The 16,154-nt window shown below is 54.2% G+C and overlaps 6 protein-coding genes across 6 annotated transcripts; 4 read left to right on the top strand and 2 right to left on the bottom strand.

The window, feature by feature from the left end:
• Positions 1 to 961: 961 nt before the first annotated feature.
• Positions 962 to 2,190, top strand: PODANS_7_3370 (uncharacterized protein; the record flags this gene model as incomplete). The annotated part of the gene is made up of 4 exons (XM_001907646.1): positions 962 to 1,091; positions 1,149 to 1,198; positions 1,334 to 1,728; positions 1,803 to 2,190. The coding sequence occupies 4 exons, from the start codon at positions 962 to 964 to the stop codon at positions 2,188 to 2,190; spliced, it is 963 nt and encodes a 320-aa protein (XP_001907681.1).
• Positions 2,191 to 2,904: 714 nt separating this feature from the next.
• Positions 2,905 to 5,089, top strand: PODANS_7_3380 (uncharacterized protein; the record flags this gene model as incomplete). Its single annotated transcript, XM_001907645.1, has 5 exons — positions 2,905 to 3,048; positions 3,105 to 3,188; positions 3,244 to 4,292; positions 4,352 to 4,545; positions 4,605 to 5,089. 5 exons carry the CDS (start codon positions 2,905 to 2,907, stop codon positions 5,087 to 5,089), a joined length of 1,956 nt encoding a protein of 651 aa, XP_001907680.1.
• A 2,497-nt stretch (positions 5,090 to 7,586) lies between these two features.
• PODANS_7_3390 (uncharacterized protein) lies at positions 7,587 to 8,537 on the top strand (the record flags this gene model as incomplete). Its single annotated transcript, XM_001907644.1, has 1 exon — positions 7,587 to 8,537. The coding sequence occupies one exon, from the start codon at positions 7,587 to 7,589 to the stop codon at positions 8,535 to 8,537; it is 951 nt and encodes a 316-aa protein (XP_001907679.1).
• Positions 8,538 to 8,994: 457 nt separating this feature from the next.
• Positions 8,995 to 9,842, bottom strand: PODANS_7_3393 (uncharacterized protein; the record flags this gene model as incomplete). The annotated part of the gene is made up of 2 exons (XM_001907643.1): positions 8,995 to 9,379; positions 9,442 to 9,842. 2 exons carry the CDS (start codon positions 9,840 to 9,842, stop codon positions 8,995 to 8,997), a joined length of 786 nt encoding a protein of 261 aa, XP_001907678.1.
• Positions 9,843 to 13,553: 3,711 nt separating this feature from the next.
• PODANS_7_3400 (uncharacterized protein) lies at positions 13,554 to 14,888 on the bottom strand (the record flags this gene model as incomplete). The annotated part of the gene is made up of 1 exon (XM_001907642.1): positions 13,554 to 14,888. The coding sequence occupies one exon, from the start codon at positions 14,886 to 14,888 to the stop codon at positions 13,554 to 13,556; it is 1,335 nt and encodes a 444-aa protein (XP_001907677.1).
• Positions 14,889 to 15,250: 362 nt separating this feature from the next.
• On the top strand, positions 15,251 to 16,132 carry PODANS_7_3410 (uncharacterized protein; the record flags this gene model as incomplete). Its single annotated transcript, XM_001907641.1, has 1 exon — positions 15,251 to 16,132. A coding segment is annotated over one exon (882 nt), but the record flags the coding sequence as incomplete, so codon positions are not given.
• Between the last annotated feature and the right edge of the window lie 22 nt (positions 16,133 to 16,154).

Here is a 16,154-nt window from a genome sequence, read left to right as displayed (position 1 = left end):
GGGAAGTATTCTGTACCGTACATGGTGTTGCCCGAAAGGCCCGACCTGGGGAATTGCGCGGGTGTGCTGTCTCATGAGACAACCAAGATTTCCGTCTTGGCATAAAAGCCACCGACAAACTCGAGGTGAGATGGACTGGGAAGAGAAAAAAGGAATTGTCCAGTAGTGCCAGAGCACTTATTTGATGGCGCCATTGGCGTCCATTGGCGTCTGCCAGACGATCACTATCCCGTGCTGGGCTGGTGCGGCTCAGGCCGCCTATCTTGGTTTGCCGATCCGCGACATGCCATTGGCTTTTCAGGGGTTCGGATCTCCAGGCCCAACATCTCTTGGCGGGCTTTACTGGGATGACTTGGCAATATCACAGATAGTGTTGTCGATCTGAGCATTTTGTCGAGGCAAATGGCGGCTTTTTCTCCCTGCTGACGGGCGAATCCTACTATTCCACAATCGCAACCGACAGCCGTGGGCCATCAGGCTGGACTTGAGAGGAGGGACGAAAGGTCTCTCTGTCTACCTGTAGGTTTCTTTGCAGTCTCATGTTCCTGGCTTACCTCGTGCCGGACTCGGCACGGGAGAGGGGGCGTTTATGTGTAGTAGCTCGTGGTGGCGCCTGCTGTAGCACCCAGCAGCTTCCGTAACACGCAGGGGCCAACCCGAGGTGTGTTGCGTCGCCCCTGAGCCCGACAGCGCTTGAAAGCAGTGGAACATCCGCCAGTGGTGCGCGCCAGATCAATCTTGCGGCTGGGGCTGATTGGACCTGTCTGTCTGGGTCTCTAGCGGGCTGGGCAGTGTGCATCACGGTGGCATGCGAGGACGGCCGGGGGACGCAGAGAGCCCGGTGTCAGCTTGGCCCTGCTTTATCAGTACGGAGCACTGTCCTGTTCCCTGACATCTCTGACAACCTGGAACATCCACGACAACCGCGCCCATTTGCCCCGAGTTACACTCCGTCAACACGATGCAGTGCCTGGGCCACGCAATTGTCCTGGTTCTATTATGCATCAAACAGACTTCTGCAAGCTCTGGCTCGTACGATGCAACCGTCTGCAACCAAAAGACTTATACGAGCCGATCGGGCGAGTTGATATGTGAGTACCCAATCAGATCCCCTCGACAGTGAGCAAGCACGGCTCACTCGACACCAGATGTTCCAAACGCGTGGAATCCTGATGGCCAGGGCTTTCAGTGCATGTCGGTACGTGAGCGGATTCCTGCTTTTTCCCCTACTCCCCTTCCCGCCCCCGAGTCTTGGCCCCGTGTCTTGTCTTGTCTCTCCCCCCCACCCACCTGACTGGCTATCACGGTTCTCAGGGCTGACCAGGATTCCCAGGTTCGAGACTCACCGCCGGCCTTTGATGCCACTTGGAAATGGCCCTCGGCGGCGGATACGGTGCACTCCTACCCCCACGTTAAGCTGACAGCCCCGGCTCTCCCCGTCACGCTATCCAACATCTCGGCAATGCATCTGACAGGGAAATGGTCCATGGGGGCGGGATCGACACCGGCACCGAGACTGAGTGTTGATACCTCAGCCTTGGCCGACCTTGACGTGACGGCCAATGTGGCCTTCGACATGTTTGCCGATCGCAATGCGGACAAGTCTGTCAAGGAAACCATGGCCGAGACGGAAATCATGATTTGGCTCGGGAGATTTGGACATGCGCAGCCTCTTGGATGGAACGAAAACAGACCTCGCATAAGTCTCACCTTGGGCAATGTGGACTTGTATGTTGTTTTTGTTTGGACTCACTCATCAGTCGGCCAGTCATTACAAATTCCCGCTAACGTGGCTGCCCTAGCACCTTGTACTACGGAAAAAACCAGAGAGGTACCAACGTATTCTCGTGGGTGGCCGAGGGAAACGCGCTGAGCTTCTCGGCAGAGGTCTCGCCCCTTTTGCAATACCTCTGGCGCGAAGGCCTTGTCTCAGCTGGCTCGTTTGTCGGCGTGGTGGCTTTTGGATCAGAAGCATTCCGTTCTGTGGAAAATGTCACCTTTTCGGCCACGGACTTCGATATGGTGCTCGACACCGGAGCAGCCCCAACACTGCCGCCCGAGGAGCTTCCCAAGTCCAAGTCAGGTGCTGCTCGGGCCGCCCCAGACACTCGAGCAGCATCATGGTCATGGACATGGTTGGTAGTGTTGAACATGTCGATCATCGGAAGTGCTGGTGCTGTACTATTATAACGTCGTCTAATCAGAAAGTCTAGCCTTCGCGGATCCACATCCTGGCTAATGGGTACCTGCAGTGGCCCCATGTTCACGTCCCGCAGCCCTTCCGCAGTGTGTCGAAATTTCCGCAGAATTTCCATCTCATGTTTTTCTTTCTTTGTGTTCTTCTGCTGCATGTCTCTTTTCTCTTTCGTACCGGCCGTCTGTCCTGCCCGTTGTTTTCTTTTGCCGAAGTGTAGCGGGCCACCATTTTAGGTTGGCGCTTCTTTCTCTACGGGCCAGGGCCCAGGGACCACGTCACTTCCCCTATCAAGCGATCGCCCTCCGTTTTGAGCAGGCGTGGGATGGTATCTTTTACCCCCCCCTAGCTCTTCAGCTTCAATAGTGTCTTCCCTCTTCGGCGAGATCGTCTGGCAGCCACTGCCGGCGTCGTACCGAGCAAACGTCACCGCAACTGTCCGCCGTCTTGGATCACAGATCGGTGAAGAGAAGCAGCCGGCCTGTCCCCCGTGAAGCTGCTCGTCTTATATCGTGGCCTTGTCGTGCGTTGCACACCTCACACGGTCGTTCTTTTCTCCGTCTGGGTTGCAAGTCTCTCTCTTGTGTTCTTCTTTCCCTTTCGATCTTTCCCACCTGCGTGGTCGGTCGTCCTCTCCACGACCAGTCTTTTCTTTCTTTCCCTTCCCCTTTCCAGCCTCGCTGCCGATACAGGCGCAGCTATAGATCGGGATGGCGCCTCGTCAGGATCAGCTTCGGCCCGGGATACCAGAGACCCCAAGTTCCAGTTTAAGCCTGGCCACTCCAGATCCTTTCAGAGACCCATCAGATGTGGACTCGTCAGCACAGAGTGCGTCTTCGAGGAGGACATCTGGAGTAAGTGCAACCATGGTTAATATCGCCGTGCGATGTACTAACGCTGGCCAACTCAGGACCTCCCCGTTGCCGATGTCACCCCTCCTGCAAGAGCACTGACACGGCCGCCCCCAACACAAACAATCAAGGGGGAGACAATCGTAAGCAATCTGCTTCCTGATTCAAGGTTGAACCAGATACTAACATGTTCAGCAGACTGCCGCTTTACCACAGGAGGAAGTGTTCAATGAAAAGGCCGGTGCTGACGTTGAGAAGGGCACCCAGCCTGTTGCTTTCTCTTCTACTGACGCGGAGAAGGCCGGCGAGGAGACAGCCGCTACGCCCAGAAAGAAATCCAGGAATCCATTCAAGCGTCTCTATGAACGCTTCCGGGAGACCTACTGCCCAAGGGAGGAACCAGGCTTGGTCTTCCCCACCGGCCCAACCGACGAGGAGAAGATGATGTACCTGCACACGAACCGCATCCCGCTCTACATCTTTGGCCTCTTTTCCTTCTTCACCCTCTCGGCTGGCATGTGGCTCTTCTCCGTCTGCGCGCCCATCTTCGCCTGGTACGGTGTCTTTGTCGGCTTCCTCAACGTCTACCTCATCATCTCGTACTTTGTCGGTGTGGTTGGCAAGGATTGGGACTACAAGGGCCACCGGGAGCTGGTCGAGAAGTACCCGATCAACGATGAGACTGCCCCGACGGTGGATGTCTACCTGCCTTGCTGCTCTGAGCCCTTGGAGATTATCGAGAACACCTACCAGCACGTCATCAAGCTTGATTGGCCCGCGGCAAAGCTCAAGGTTTATGTCCTTGACGATGGTGACCAACCGGCCATCAAGGCTCTGGCAGAGAAGTACGGCTTCAACTACATTGTCCGTGAGGACCGCCCAAGGCTGCGCAAAGCGGGCAACCTCCGGTGGGCTTTTACCAGGACGGAGGGGGAGTTCTTTGCCATCTTTGACGCTGATTTCTGCCCTCGTCCCGATTTCCTCAAGGAGCTTGTTGTTGAGCACATGGCGGATCCCAAGACGGCTATCATCCAGAGTCCGCAGTTTTTCAGGGTGACCGATGACCAGACTTGGGTTGAGCAGGGTGCAGGAGCGACGCAGGAGTTGTTTTATCGCGTGGTGCAGGTGAACCGGAACAAATGGGGTGCGTCGATTTGTGTGGGGAGCAATGCCGTGTACAGGAGGGAGGCGCTGGTCGAGGTGGGAGGGACGGCCGAGATTGGGTTTTCGGAGGATGTTCATACTGGGTGAGTCTTGACTGCTCTGGCTGTTGACGGGAGATGACAGTGGGGCTAACCAGATGCAGTTTCGGTGCTGTTGACCGCGGCTGGAAGGTCAAGTACGTGCCTCTCTGCTTGGCGACGGGCATCTGCCCCAACACCCCACGCTCCTTTTTCTCGCAGCAGATGCGCTGGGCCAGAGGCAGCACGACGCTCCTGACGACCAAGCATTTCTGGACTTCGAACCTTTCCTTCATTCAGAAGGTTTGCTATCTCTGTGGTGTGTTTACCCTCGACGTTTTCCCATCCCTTTACTGCGATCAATGCTGACATCAACAGGTCTCCTCTACTACTCGGCCGTCTCCCTCGGAATCTTCATCTCCCCCATCCCGGGCACCCTCCTCCTCATCTTCCGCCCCGAATGGTTCAAGTACTACAACCTCGCCTTCGCCATCCCCTCCATCATCTACGGCTCCCTGCTCTTCCGCTTCTGGGCCAAGGCCAAATACGGCTTCAACGTCCAGCACGTCATGATAGTCCAGTCGTACGCCTACCTCACGGCCATCAAAGACCGCCTGTTTGGGATTGAGCTCCTCTGGGCGGCGTCGGGCGACAAGAAGGCGCACAAGAAGAGCAACAAGTTTAGAAACATGAGGCTGCTCTGTTGGTTCTGGACGATACTGACGATTGGCGGTGTGATTAGCGCGGTGACGTACAGGTTAAAGAATGACTTTCCTTGGTATCACACGCTGCCGTTGTTGATACTGAATGGGTATAATTTGTATATTGTGCATTACTTTTTGTTTTGTTCTTGGAGGTGGTAAGATATGACGGAGAGTGGATGGTATGTATGAAAGGAGGGACACACAAAAGGGGGATTACAAACAAAAGGCTTTCGCTTCGGATGATATGATATTTTGACCATGTGATGGTTGTGGAAAGGGGGGGGGTGGGCTTGTATATATTCTGGGTAACGTTTGGGGCAGCTCGTCGACCATAGGAGGGGCTGGGAAGACGGGGTTGGGAACTTGGGATTGACACAAGCATATGGCGTTTAATGATTTAATTATTTAGCTTAATGGATTTTTCTGTTCTTGGTTTCAAACTTGAAAGCACAATAGATTGGTTCTTTGTCTTTTGGTACGGTTCCTACTTTCTTTCCAGCGGAGTGCTGAACAAGATCTCTTTGCGAATTTGGCCTGGGGTGGTCTTAAAGGCGGCCAACTCTTGACTGCCTAGGTGCATCTTCCTTTCTTGGCTCACAAAGGATGTTGTTCGGCGTGCTTTGAACGGTGAACCGGGTCTTCCGGCCCTTCCCACCGCGTCTATCGATTCAAAACCAGTCTCGATACTATCTCGGTCAGCCATCTCCCAGGGACCAAACCCTTGAAAGCCACATCTCTCGAGGCGTTCGGGATCACACCACGCCCAGGCAAGCCACACGGGTTAGAACGCACCGACTCCCGCGAACGGAAGCCGACTATAAGCCCGATATGTTGTGGAACTTTGGCGGGCATGAAACTGGAAGGGAAGGGCCTTTCCGTTGTTACGCAAGCGGAGATTCGGGGTTTTTGGCTGGTTGGTTGGGGTGGTAGGTGGGGAGGTGAGGGGATACGAGGTTTCGGTGAGGGAGGTCTGGGAGGGAGGTTGGATGGCATGGCATCCTTGGATCCATGTTGGTGAACCGCACTGGTCATTGCTTGGAAACCGGAATACCACGCCCACCACGTGGCTGGGGTTAGAGGCAAGAGTGAAAATGTCCGTTGGGGCCGGCATGTTGAGGGACAGGTTTGCAGGGTCTCGCCAGGTAGGTGAATTCTTGGTTGATGTCAGGGGAATGGAGACAGGACAGAGAGGGCGAAACAGGATCAAGTGAGGATGGGTACCAAGAAATGAGTAACAACCAACAAAAATTTCTGACTTGATGCGGATTTGATGTCGTTTTCGAGAGATCAACAGTGATGGCATGGAAGCAGGTCTGGACCTGGATCCCATTCACTCGGGTCCCCTTGTTCACCATGAGTGAGGTCAGGTTTGGTACCCATAAGGTCGTTGTCGGCCCCCCTGTGCCTGGCTTCCTGATTGGCACCATGCAAGCGATGGGTTACTAAGGCTGCCCTGGACAGTTCCCCGACTTGGCAATAGGTCTCCTGTGCCGCATCCTTTGAGAGAGACCGGTCAATGATGTGCATTTCCATTAGCGGCACAGATTCCAGAACCGTTGTCAGGTGTGTTCCATGGGGGTGAGGAAGTATGCGTGGGGGACAGGGTGCAGGGACTGGATATCGATTCCAAGACCGAAGAAACTTTTTCGAGCGTATAGTTGAACGAATGACTCCAAATCAAAATCAAAAAGAAAACTAGCTCAACTGCAGTGGGTATTTCCCCGCCGAGAGAATCTGCCGCATTTTGTACATCATTTGAAAACCCTCAAACACGGAACAGGTAACTAACAAGCAGCATCTCAGATAGATGAATTCGAGCCCCACATTCCCCAGAAAACAGCGGCGTGGGTGTGTTGATCCGCGGATCCACACATGACTACCGGCCCATTCAAGCCTGAAGAACAAGAGACGTTTTATCCGGCGTGGCAGATGGGACAAATGACACTAACTGAATTGGACAAATAACGCAACGCTCCCTTCCGTGACAAGTCTTTTCTGCCCCTCCCTGCCGGATCATCACTATTTCTCTCTTTGTTGGTGTCTGCAACGTCTCAAGGATTCATTGTTTTGGATCATGAGGTGAGGATTCGGTGAGGAGATCGGCGGGAGTCCTCGGTCCTTGGTTCCTAACCTTGCATTTTCCCAAAAGAGGCATTGCAGAGCAAACACCATGGTCTTTTTCCATGTACAATGTTGGCAACCCACTGTGTAAGTGGACCCCTGACAGAACAAACACCACGATGGATCCCAGCAACCAGGCTTCATCATCGACAAGACGGCAAGAGACCGCATTACGGCCGAACCGTGCCTTCTTCCTCTGCAACAGGGAACGGGAAGAGGCGTGAGATGCAATTTGAATCTCTTAGCAGAACGATCATGCGGAGCCAACTCGGCAAGCCAGCTCCAGATCATCATGTTATTGTCTCCAATAAGGATAAATATCAACCGCCTCTGCACCCCAATATCTGGATTTGCTTGTCATCCCAACACAACAGGCTGGGCTGTCTTGTCCACTTGCCGCCAACAATAGCCGCCTGGTCAGCTCACTCTCAAAGGACTGAACCCTATAGCTCACATCTTTTATTCCCATCCCTTCCCCCCCTTTTCCTGCTGTTGATTATTTTTCGGCTCCCGGCAACCTGCATAATCTGACAGCATGCCCTCCCTTTCGACCTCCCTCCTCCTTTTGGGAGCCGCAGCCTCCCAAGCCTTGGCTCACTCCCACCTCGCCCACATCCTCGTCAACGGCGTGCTCTACAACGGCTTCGACCCCCGCCCCAACATTGCCAACTTCCCCAACCGGGTAGGCTGGTCCTCCTCCAACGCTGACGACGGCTACGTCGGCCCGGCAGAGTACGCCTCCGCCGAGATCATCTGCCACAAGTCCGGCGCTCCCCCCTCGGCCCACGCCCCCGTTCGGGCGGGGGAAAAGGTTCACATCCAGTGGAACGGCTGGCCGATCGGCCACGTCGGCCCGGTGCTGGCTTACATCGCCCCCTGCCTCAACACCGCTGACGGGTGCGGATCTGTCTCCAAGACAAACCTCCGCTGGACCAAGCTCGACGACTCCGACCCTGTCCTCGTGCCGGGAGAGCCAGGGACATGGGGAAGTCCGGCGGGGAAGTGGGCGACGGACGTGATGATCGCGAGGAATAACTCGTGGCAGGTGGAGATCCCGCGTGGGTTGAAGCCGGGACCCTATGTCCTCCGTCACGAGATCATCGCGCTTCACTTTGCCAAGAACAAGGGAGGCGCGCAGAATTACCCGGTTTGTATGAACCTTTGGGTGGAGGCGCCTGTGCCGGCTGTGCCGGTCCCGCAACCGTTCAAGCTGGACAGTTTCGATGCGAGGGGGTTCTACAAGGAGACGGACGAGGGGATTTTGATTGATGTGTCGACGAGCTTGACGGGGTATGTGGTTCCTGGGCCGACGGTGGCGCCTCAGGCGAGGCCGGTGGGGCATGAGCAGCAGCAGCAGATGATGAGCCGGGCGGATGGGACGCCGGTTGTTGTGGTGAGGAGTACGGTTACGCAGAAGTGGACCGGTGGTGCTGTGAAGAGGACTGAGGCGCCGGTGGTGAATAAGGGGAGGTATTTTAGGGGTTAGTCGGGGGGGGTTTTTCACTTGTCATGGTTGATGGGGTGGGAAAGCGATTGTAATTATTGGAGAAAGAAAAGAAAAAAGGAAAACATGTTAATAGACATTCAAATGGTACCATTCGCCTCCTCCTCATTAGTCCCTTGCTCGCCGAACAGCTCTTTCCCCCCTCCCCCCTCCTTTCCAACTCATAAATGCCCGGGCACTCTCGTCTCGTGTAACAAATGAAAAATAAAATGAATACGTCTCGAAAGGGAAAAAAAATTGTCGTAAGTCATCATAAAAGTCGTGTGCTGATAGGTACCGTAATCGAAAAGAAAAGGGAAATTGTAACTGAAGCGACTGACGTTCTCGAGTCCGTGGGGACCAAAATCTTGAGACCAAGCCGTGAAACGAAAACAAAAATGAAATCGACCGCTCCAGAGCTGCCACCTCTTATTCCATAGAATAGGTAGGTAACCAAATTCTACCATTTGTGCCCTTTCTTATGTCTCTTGCGTCCGCAATTGTCGATATGCTGCTCATGATACTCCTTGTCCTGAGTGGGCTCCCCACAGGTGCAGACATAGGCAAAGTCGATACGAAAGGCGCAGTGCTTGAGGTGCCGGCGGTAGTTGTCCTTCCGAGCTACCGAGTAGGTGCATGCGCATCTGTACTTTGGGACGTCGGGGTCGTCCTCACCGACGTTGCTGAGGTGCTTCTCAGAGGTGAGGTGACGGTCCCAGTTCTTTTGATTTGCAAAGTTCTCGTTGCAGATGTCACATCTGAGTTGGGAAGGGGATGAGCTGGGTTCTCGAGGAGGAGCTTGGCCGTAGGAGTAGTCGTAGCCGCTCTGGTACTCCACGAGCTGTCTGATATTTGAGGGTCAGTGGTCTTGATCTTGCAAAGAAAGTGTGAACGGCGGACAACGTACTGCTCAGGGATGGGAGGCAAGCTGTCTGAGAGGGGAGCAATGTCCGGGAAGCCGGTGACAGTGGGGTCAGAGAAAGCGCCGGATGTCATGGTATAAGTAGTAGTGGGAGGTAAGGATGATGTTGTCCATACTTGGTATGGTCCCATGTCCCAGGGTTGAGTGGCGAGACCAGGGTGAGGCGGTATGTAGGACCCTGGGTCGTCGTGGCTAGCTGAACCTGTAGAGAGATATGGGTACGAAGGTCCTGCGTTGGCGGCAAGAGATGTGAGGGCGGTCTGGTCGATGTAAGTCGTACGGGGAATGTTAGTACCCGAGTACTGCTGGTTCAAGTACTGCTGGTCCGAGTACCCCTGGTCCCACCCCTCCTGACCGTCCTCGTACGGGTTGTTGTAGTCTGCCATGGTGAGATGGGCTGGCCTAGAAACCGATACTGGGCTGGAGGTGTCTTACACATTCTATCTCGTCTGGTATGGCATATTTGTCCATCTTTATACCTCTGTTTCCAACAGAGCCTCCACAACCAAACGGGACATGTCGGACTCTGGAGAGCTTCTCTCTGGCTTGATTAGGCCTCATCTCGATAAGACGGCATACCGAAACGGCCTTGGCCATCCTTGAATCGGCTTCGTGGACCAGACATCTTCGGCGGCTGTGAAGGTGGTGGCGTTGAAGGTACCTTTGACTGGTCCTAGCGTCGAGTCACACACAAGACAACATATCAAAATTTGTGGAAAGTGGTAGTTGTCTCCTGGGAGGCCCCCTGAGGAAATGCTCAAATGCATGTACCCGGCATGGTTGAGCCCCACAAAATGATGTAGTTGTCAATGGCTTGGCGGTGAAAGCGGGAGGACGGGTGTGGTAGCTGTCAAAATTTTGGCATACCTGGTGGCCCGGGCGAGAGTGGAAAGTGAGGGTTTGGTGATGATTGGGAATTAGGCGACTCCTGCTTGGGCTAGTTGAGGACCGTTGGGCTGGGAGATGGACGGGAGCAGAAACAGGCGAACAGCCACTCCCGTCCCCTGTAGCCGTGCTAGCAGGGCCCCGGAAAACAGTGGTGAGCGTGGGGTCGCCTCGAACAAAGTGCCGGCAGACGCGCTTGATGTGAAAAGGCAGCTCGCGCACCAACGGACATATTTCCTTGTCCAATCACGGCTTCACCGTTTGAGATGGTCATCAAAAAGGTTCATGATCCGCTGATACAGCTCCCAGCACATCATCTAAGACTTCCCAACAGACGCCCGTCTCTGGTCGCCTTGTGCCGTGCATACCGGTGTCTGCAACACATGGGCCTCATTCACCCAGGAGTACTCCGTAGCCCCCAAATATGCCGGCGCTACATCGGACAAGACCAGTGTAGATGTCGAACGCCAACGAATGACAGCCCCAGAAAGTCACCACTGTTCCACAACCGTTACCGAGCACTTCACCGCCGAGAGCCTTACCATGTTTTCTGGCGATGAACAAAGGTCAACGCACCTAGCAGAAATACCGCACTTGCTGCCCTCCACTACCTTAAATGGTCTTTGGGACGACGTCTCTCTCTTACCTTAACTAAATTAGACAGGATGCAAGTCATCCTTGGTACCAGGAACACCCTCTGGTTTCAGGGTTCACATCGCCGGAATACCGCCGTGGGTTTCTGTATCCGGCGATTTGCGAACTCTTCGTCCCCGGTATCCTGGGAACTGGAGATAGAGGTGCCTTGCATACATACATGACTGCAGTCGTATGAGGCTTCGGTGAGGAGCTTCGCCAAGAATCAGCGAGGACTGTCGATGTGCCATCTCCGGGCGTTGAACTCCAGTGATTCCCTATTCGAGGTCTATAGTCCAGCTGGACCAGGGTTGGTGGCTTATGGGCCGGGGGGGGAGGGAGAATGCTGCACATCACTTCTCCACAGACAGGTTCTCGCGTGCCCATTACAATTACCGCCCATCCAATGCAAAGTCTCTGTGTTACGATTGATCTGTTTTCCCTCATGCAGTCTGAATAATTCTCCTTGTTTCACAGTCCATACAGGACCCCTACATACATCATAGCCTTGCAGCTATTGGCGCGCTATGTCCGAGACTGCCCTCACCTATGATGCGACTATGTTTTCCTCTCCTCTCACGGCCACCAACCCACCTCCCGTTCAAACGCCGTGTAGGCGTTGTCCGGATCCTCGCCTGGTCTGTCCTGGACAATCAACTTCACCTCGCCAGTTCTGAACAGCTCCGGGGCGGGTAGTGTCACCAATGCCCGCAAAGGGTTGGTAGTTGTTCTTCTTCCAGAGTTTGTTCCGGCCCGACCCGCTGATTCCTTCCGGTGGCGCGCCGCTGACCAGCTTGACGGCCCTCAGTGCAGGAAATCTCCTCCGGGAGACGTCTTCACCAAAATGCGACTGGATCTTCCTACCACAACCCGTCTACATAGTAAAGCATGAAGCCCTCGAGGGCTTTACACGTCTCGATGAGCGTCTTGCGAAGTCTCGTGAGATGACGACAAAACCGGAGGATGCTGTTGAGAGCGTACCTGTGAAGGATTTCGGGGTGCATCAGGGTCAGGGAAACAAGGGTCTTGGGGAGTGCTACTGCTGGGTCGGAACACCGAAGAGAACCCCAGGCGCGCTTGGACGTAAACCTTCGGAGCTCAAGAAACCTCAGGCTGGGCATGGCGGCTACCAGCAAGAGTATCTTTGGGTTCCAGCCGTAGTAGTGCCCGAGTGGAAAAGACTGGACGGTGACATGACCGTGGAGCATCGTATGCAGAAGAACCATCAAGAAGCAGTGTGTCCAAATCAGGAAAGAGGACAATATTGGTGACCTGGGCATCACTGATGTTTCCATTCGGAAGGGGATTGATTCGTTCTTGACAGTCCGCGTCGAGGATGATGCGGACACTACGCAGCCGTCTTGCGAGGCAGAGAATGGCCAGAGGCGTGATACACCTATATCCCATCCAGTCTTTGGGCACAGCTAAGGTTCTAACGGTAGGTCGTACTCGTGCAGCAGACGATAAAAAGTCGACCGGGCCATTAGGTGATTACGGCGAGCCACTTCATCATCCTGGTCGAGATCACTTTCCCACAGAGACCTGAGTCGGCTTTTCTTGTGGGTAACTTGAAACTTTTCTTGAAGATAGGAGGTGCGCTTCTCACACTTGCCCTCATAGCCGACCCGTATATTGACGTGGCGCACCAGGTGCCACAGTTCAGGGCGTGAGATGAGAGTACGAAATTGAGAGAACTCCATGTTAGCAGAGTGTCCAGCATCCTTCCCATGGGGGTCTCATGGTCACTAGCTTCTTCAAATTCGCTTCATGAGAATAGTCATTAGATGCAAGACCGTGGCTGGGATTGATCGGGCGGTATAAGACTGGCGTGGAAACTGCTCGAAGATACTTGCAAGTCGTAGCAAAGTTCAAAAGCGAGGGTTGTCCGCTGAACCACACTGGTTTTGGGGGCGCTTACTTCGTCGATGCTGATCCGGGGGTAATAGCAATGGCATTCTGGACTGGTGTCCTGGTAGTCACGGGTGGTGCAGGTGGTGCGGTATCCTGCTCTTGGATGAAGTGACAGATGATGGTCAGAATGTCGACTGGAAGGTTGAGAAGGCAAAGACCCCGGAATGGACCAGGACCTGCCGTTGTGCCATCATCGTCTTTCGATGTTTTGGGTCTTTTGGCAGATGGGGGTTGGGAGGGTTGGGTATCGCCGCTGGCGGACTCGCTGCCGGTCGACTCGAGCCTGGCCGCTGTGCGCTTCAACATTTTGTTGCCCTGCACAAATCGATGGTTATAAAACTCAACTGTTGACTGAGGATCAGGACGGGAGTGTTTGGTAGATAGGAGCAGAAACGCAAAAGTTCATTCCTTTTTGAGGTATTTTGCTGACTGAAGGTGTATCAAACCTTGATTAAACTTTATTAGAGATTGCCAAAGAGCGGATGCAAAGAAAAAGGGAAAATCGTTACAGGCCGTTACACATCAGGTGACGCGAGATTCCGGGCTTCAGCCTTCAACCGCCGGATCCCCGCTCTCAACAAAAGCCACTGACGGCAGACATAAGTGGGAAATTTGATTACTGAAGGATTTATCCATCAGGCAAGACCTTTCATACGTGCATTATTGTTTCAGGTAAAGAAACGATTGTTCGGCCTGGACAGTCCAAGGTGCTCCCTCAAAGTACTCCCCTCATACTCAGTTCTGAACAAGCCCCGTCTCTGAAGTTCAGGAACCAGTCTCTGCGTGACATCATCTATTCCCTGGGGGACAAAAGGGAAAGTGACAGTAAAACCATCTGCGGCCCCTTGTGACAGCCATTCCTCCATCTCGTCAGCAATGCTCTGGGGTGTACCAACAAAGGCCAGCCCCGCATACCCTCCATATCTTTGGGCAAGCTGCTTGACTGTCAGGCCTTCATCCCTTGCGAGCTTGATAACCCCTGCTCTCCCAGTCTTGCTGGCGTTGGTGTCTGCAATATCATCTGGCAGTGGACCATCAGGATCGAACCCTGAAGCATCGCTACCAAGAGCAATGGACAGCGAGGCAATCGCGCTATCATAATGAACCAGGCTATCAAGCTTCAACCTCTTCTCCTTGGCATCCTGAACCGTATCACCAACAATCACCAAGGCGGCCGGCAGGATCCTCAAGCTGTCCCTATTCCTGCCATACTTCTCTGCCCTTCCCTTGATATCCTCATACAATTCCTTCGCACCTTGAATATCCCTCGGCGAACAAAACACCACCTCTGCCGTCTCTGCGGCAAGCTGTTTCCCCGGCTCCGACTGCCCAGCCTGAACAATCACTGGCCACCCTTGTACCGGTCTCGCAATGTTCAAAGGCCCCCTCACTTTGAGACTCTCCCCTTTGTGGTTGAGCACGTGAAGCTTGGAAGGATCAAAGTAGATCCCGGACTCCTGACTCCGAGAGGCGAACGCGTCGTCCGCGAAACTATCCCACAGCCCAGTGACAACCTCGTAAAACTCCCTGGCTCGCTTGTACCGCTCAGAATGCTCCACGTGCTCATCCAACCCAAAATTCTTGGCAGATTCCGGATTGCCGGTCGTGACGATGTTCCAGGCTGCTCTGCCCGAGGAGAGGTGGTCCAAGCTGGCGAAGCGGCGGGCGACGTGGTAGGGTTCGTCGTATGTAGTCGAGGCTGTGGCCGCGAGGCCGATCTTCTCTGTCACAGCGGACAGTGCGGACAGAAGAGTGAATGGCTCAAAGGAGGTGACGGTGTGGGATCGCTGCAGGGCCTCGATGGGCATGTTCAAGACTGCTAGGTGGTCGGCCATGAAGAAGGCATCGAACTTGGCAGCTTCGAGCTTTTGAATGAAGGACTTGAGATGAGGGAGAGAAAAGTTGGCATTGGGAACAGCACCGGGGTAGCGCCATGCTCCTGTATGGAGCGAGACTGGGCGCATAAACGCTGTGAGGTGCAGCTGCTTCTTCGGGGTAGCCATGGTGAAAGAGTTAAAGGATTGTTTCGTTACCAGAGAGATAAAATAATAATCAGTGTTGAGGACGCCCTTTCAAGAGCTCTCAAAGCCCATGATATCCTCATACTTATCTCTCATGACAAGGCGGGATGGATGACAAATGGCGATGGCGCACAATCACGACATCGCCAAGTGGGGTTACCGAAGCTGTTGGAGTTGGTCCGCAGTCCTCATATCGTTTCTGGATTAGTTATCATGGCTCGGTATCTTCGGATAGTCCTCTCCCATCGATTTGAGATGGAACCTAAGTCTCATGTTTACTTTGGCACCCAGATACAAAGGTGGAGTCAGGGGCTCAGGGGTAATGACATGCTCGTAAACCCTAACCCGAAACCCGGACCCCGGACTTACACATGTGGCCTTGGCGCGGGGTGCTCACAACGCGCCTCCCAAGTTGTTGGCTTTGTCGAACGCGTCTTCTCTTCATCATTCATCATCCATCAGTTCCGAAAATGAGGTCGACCCGAAGTCGCTCCGCGGCAGCCAAAGCCCTTCAGTCAGTCGCTGAAGCCTCAACACCGAGCTCAGCTCTGCCCAAACTGACACCCGCGCGGGTCAAAGCAACAGCAGCAGAAGCAGCAAAACCACCATCCATGCCAACCCCACAAACGACGACCGCCGCTCAGACTCCACCGCTAACCCCAACCCCGGAAACCCTCTCTTTCCCAACCTCTGCCTCCTTCACCAGCTGGTTAGGCACGAACTATTCGACAACACCCCTCGGAATCTGGCTCAAGATCTCCAAGAAAAACTCCAACATTCCCTCCATCTCCTACGATGAAGCCATCGACTGCGCTCTCTGTTACGGCTGGATCGACGGCCAGCGCAAGGCCCTCGACTCGCTCTACTTCCTCCAGCGATTCACCCCCCGAAGGAAGAACAGCATGTGGTCCAAGCGCAACGTCCAAAAGGTTGCTGCCTTGACTCTAGCAGGAAGAATGGAAGAGGCAGGATTGGCAGAGGTCAAGCGGGCACAGGAAGACGGACGCTGGGACAGGGCATACGATGGGGCTAGCATGATGGAGATGCCCGAGGACTTTGGCGCCGCGCTGGCGGAGAATGACAAGGCAAAGGGGTTCTGGGAGGGGCTGGGGAAGACGAAGAGGTATACTTTTCTGATGAAGCTCGTGACAACCAAACGGGCAGAGACCAGGACGAGGAAGATTGGGGAGTTTGTCGCATTGTTGGAAGAGGGCAAGACACTGTGATTCTTGAGGGAACATTGGTTTC

Source organism: Podospora anserina, chromosome 7 (assembly GCF_000226545.1).
Source record: "Podospora anserina S mat+ genomic DNA chromosome 7, supercontig 1".
NCBI classification, from domain to species: Eukaryota; Fungi; Ascomycota; class Sordariomycetes; order Sordariales; family Podosporaceae; genus Podospora; species Podospora anserina.
This window is presented reverse-complemented; position numbering and strand designations above follow the sequence as displayed.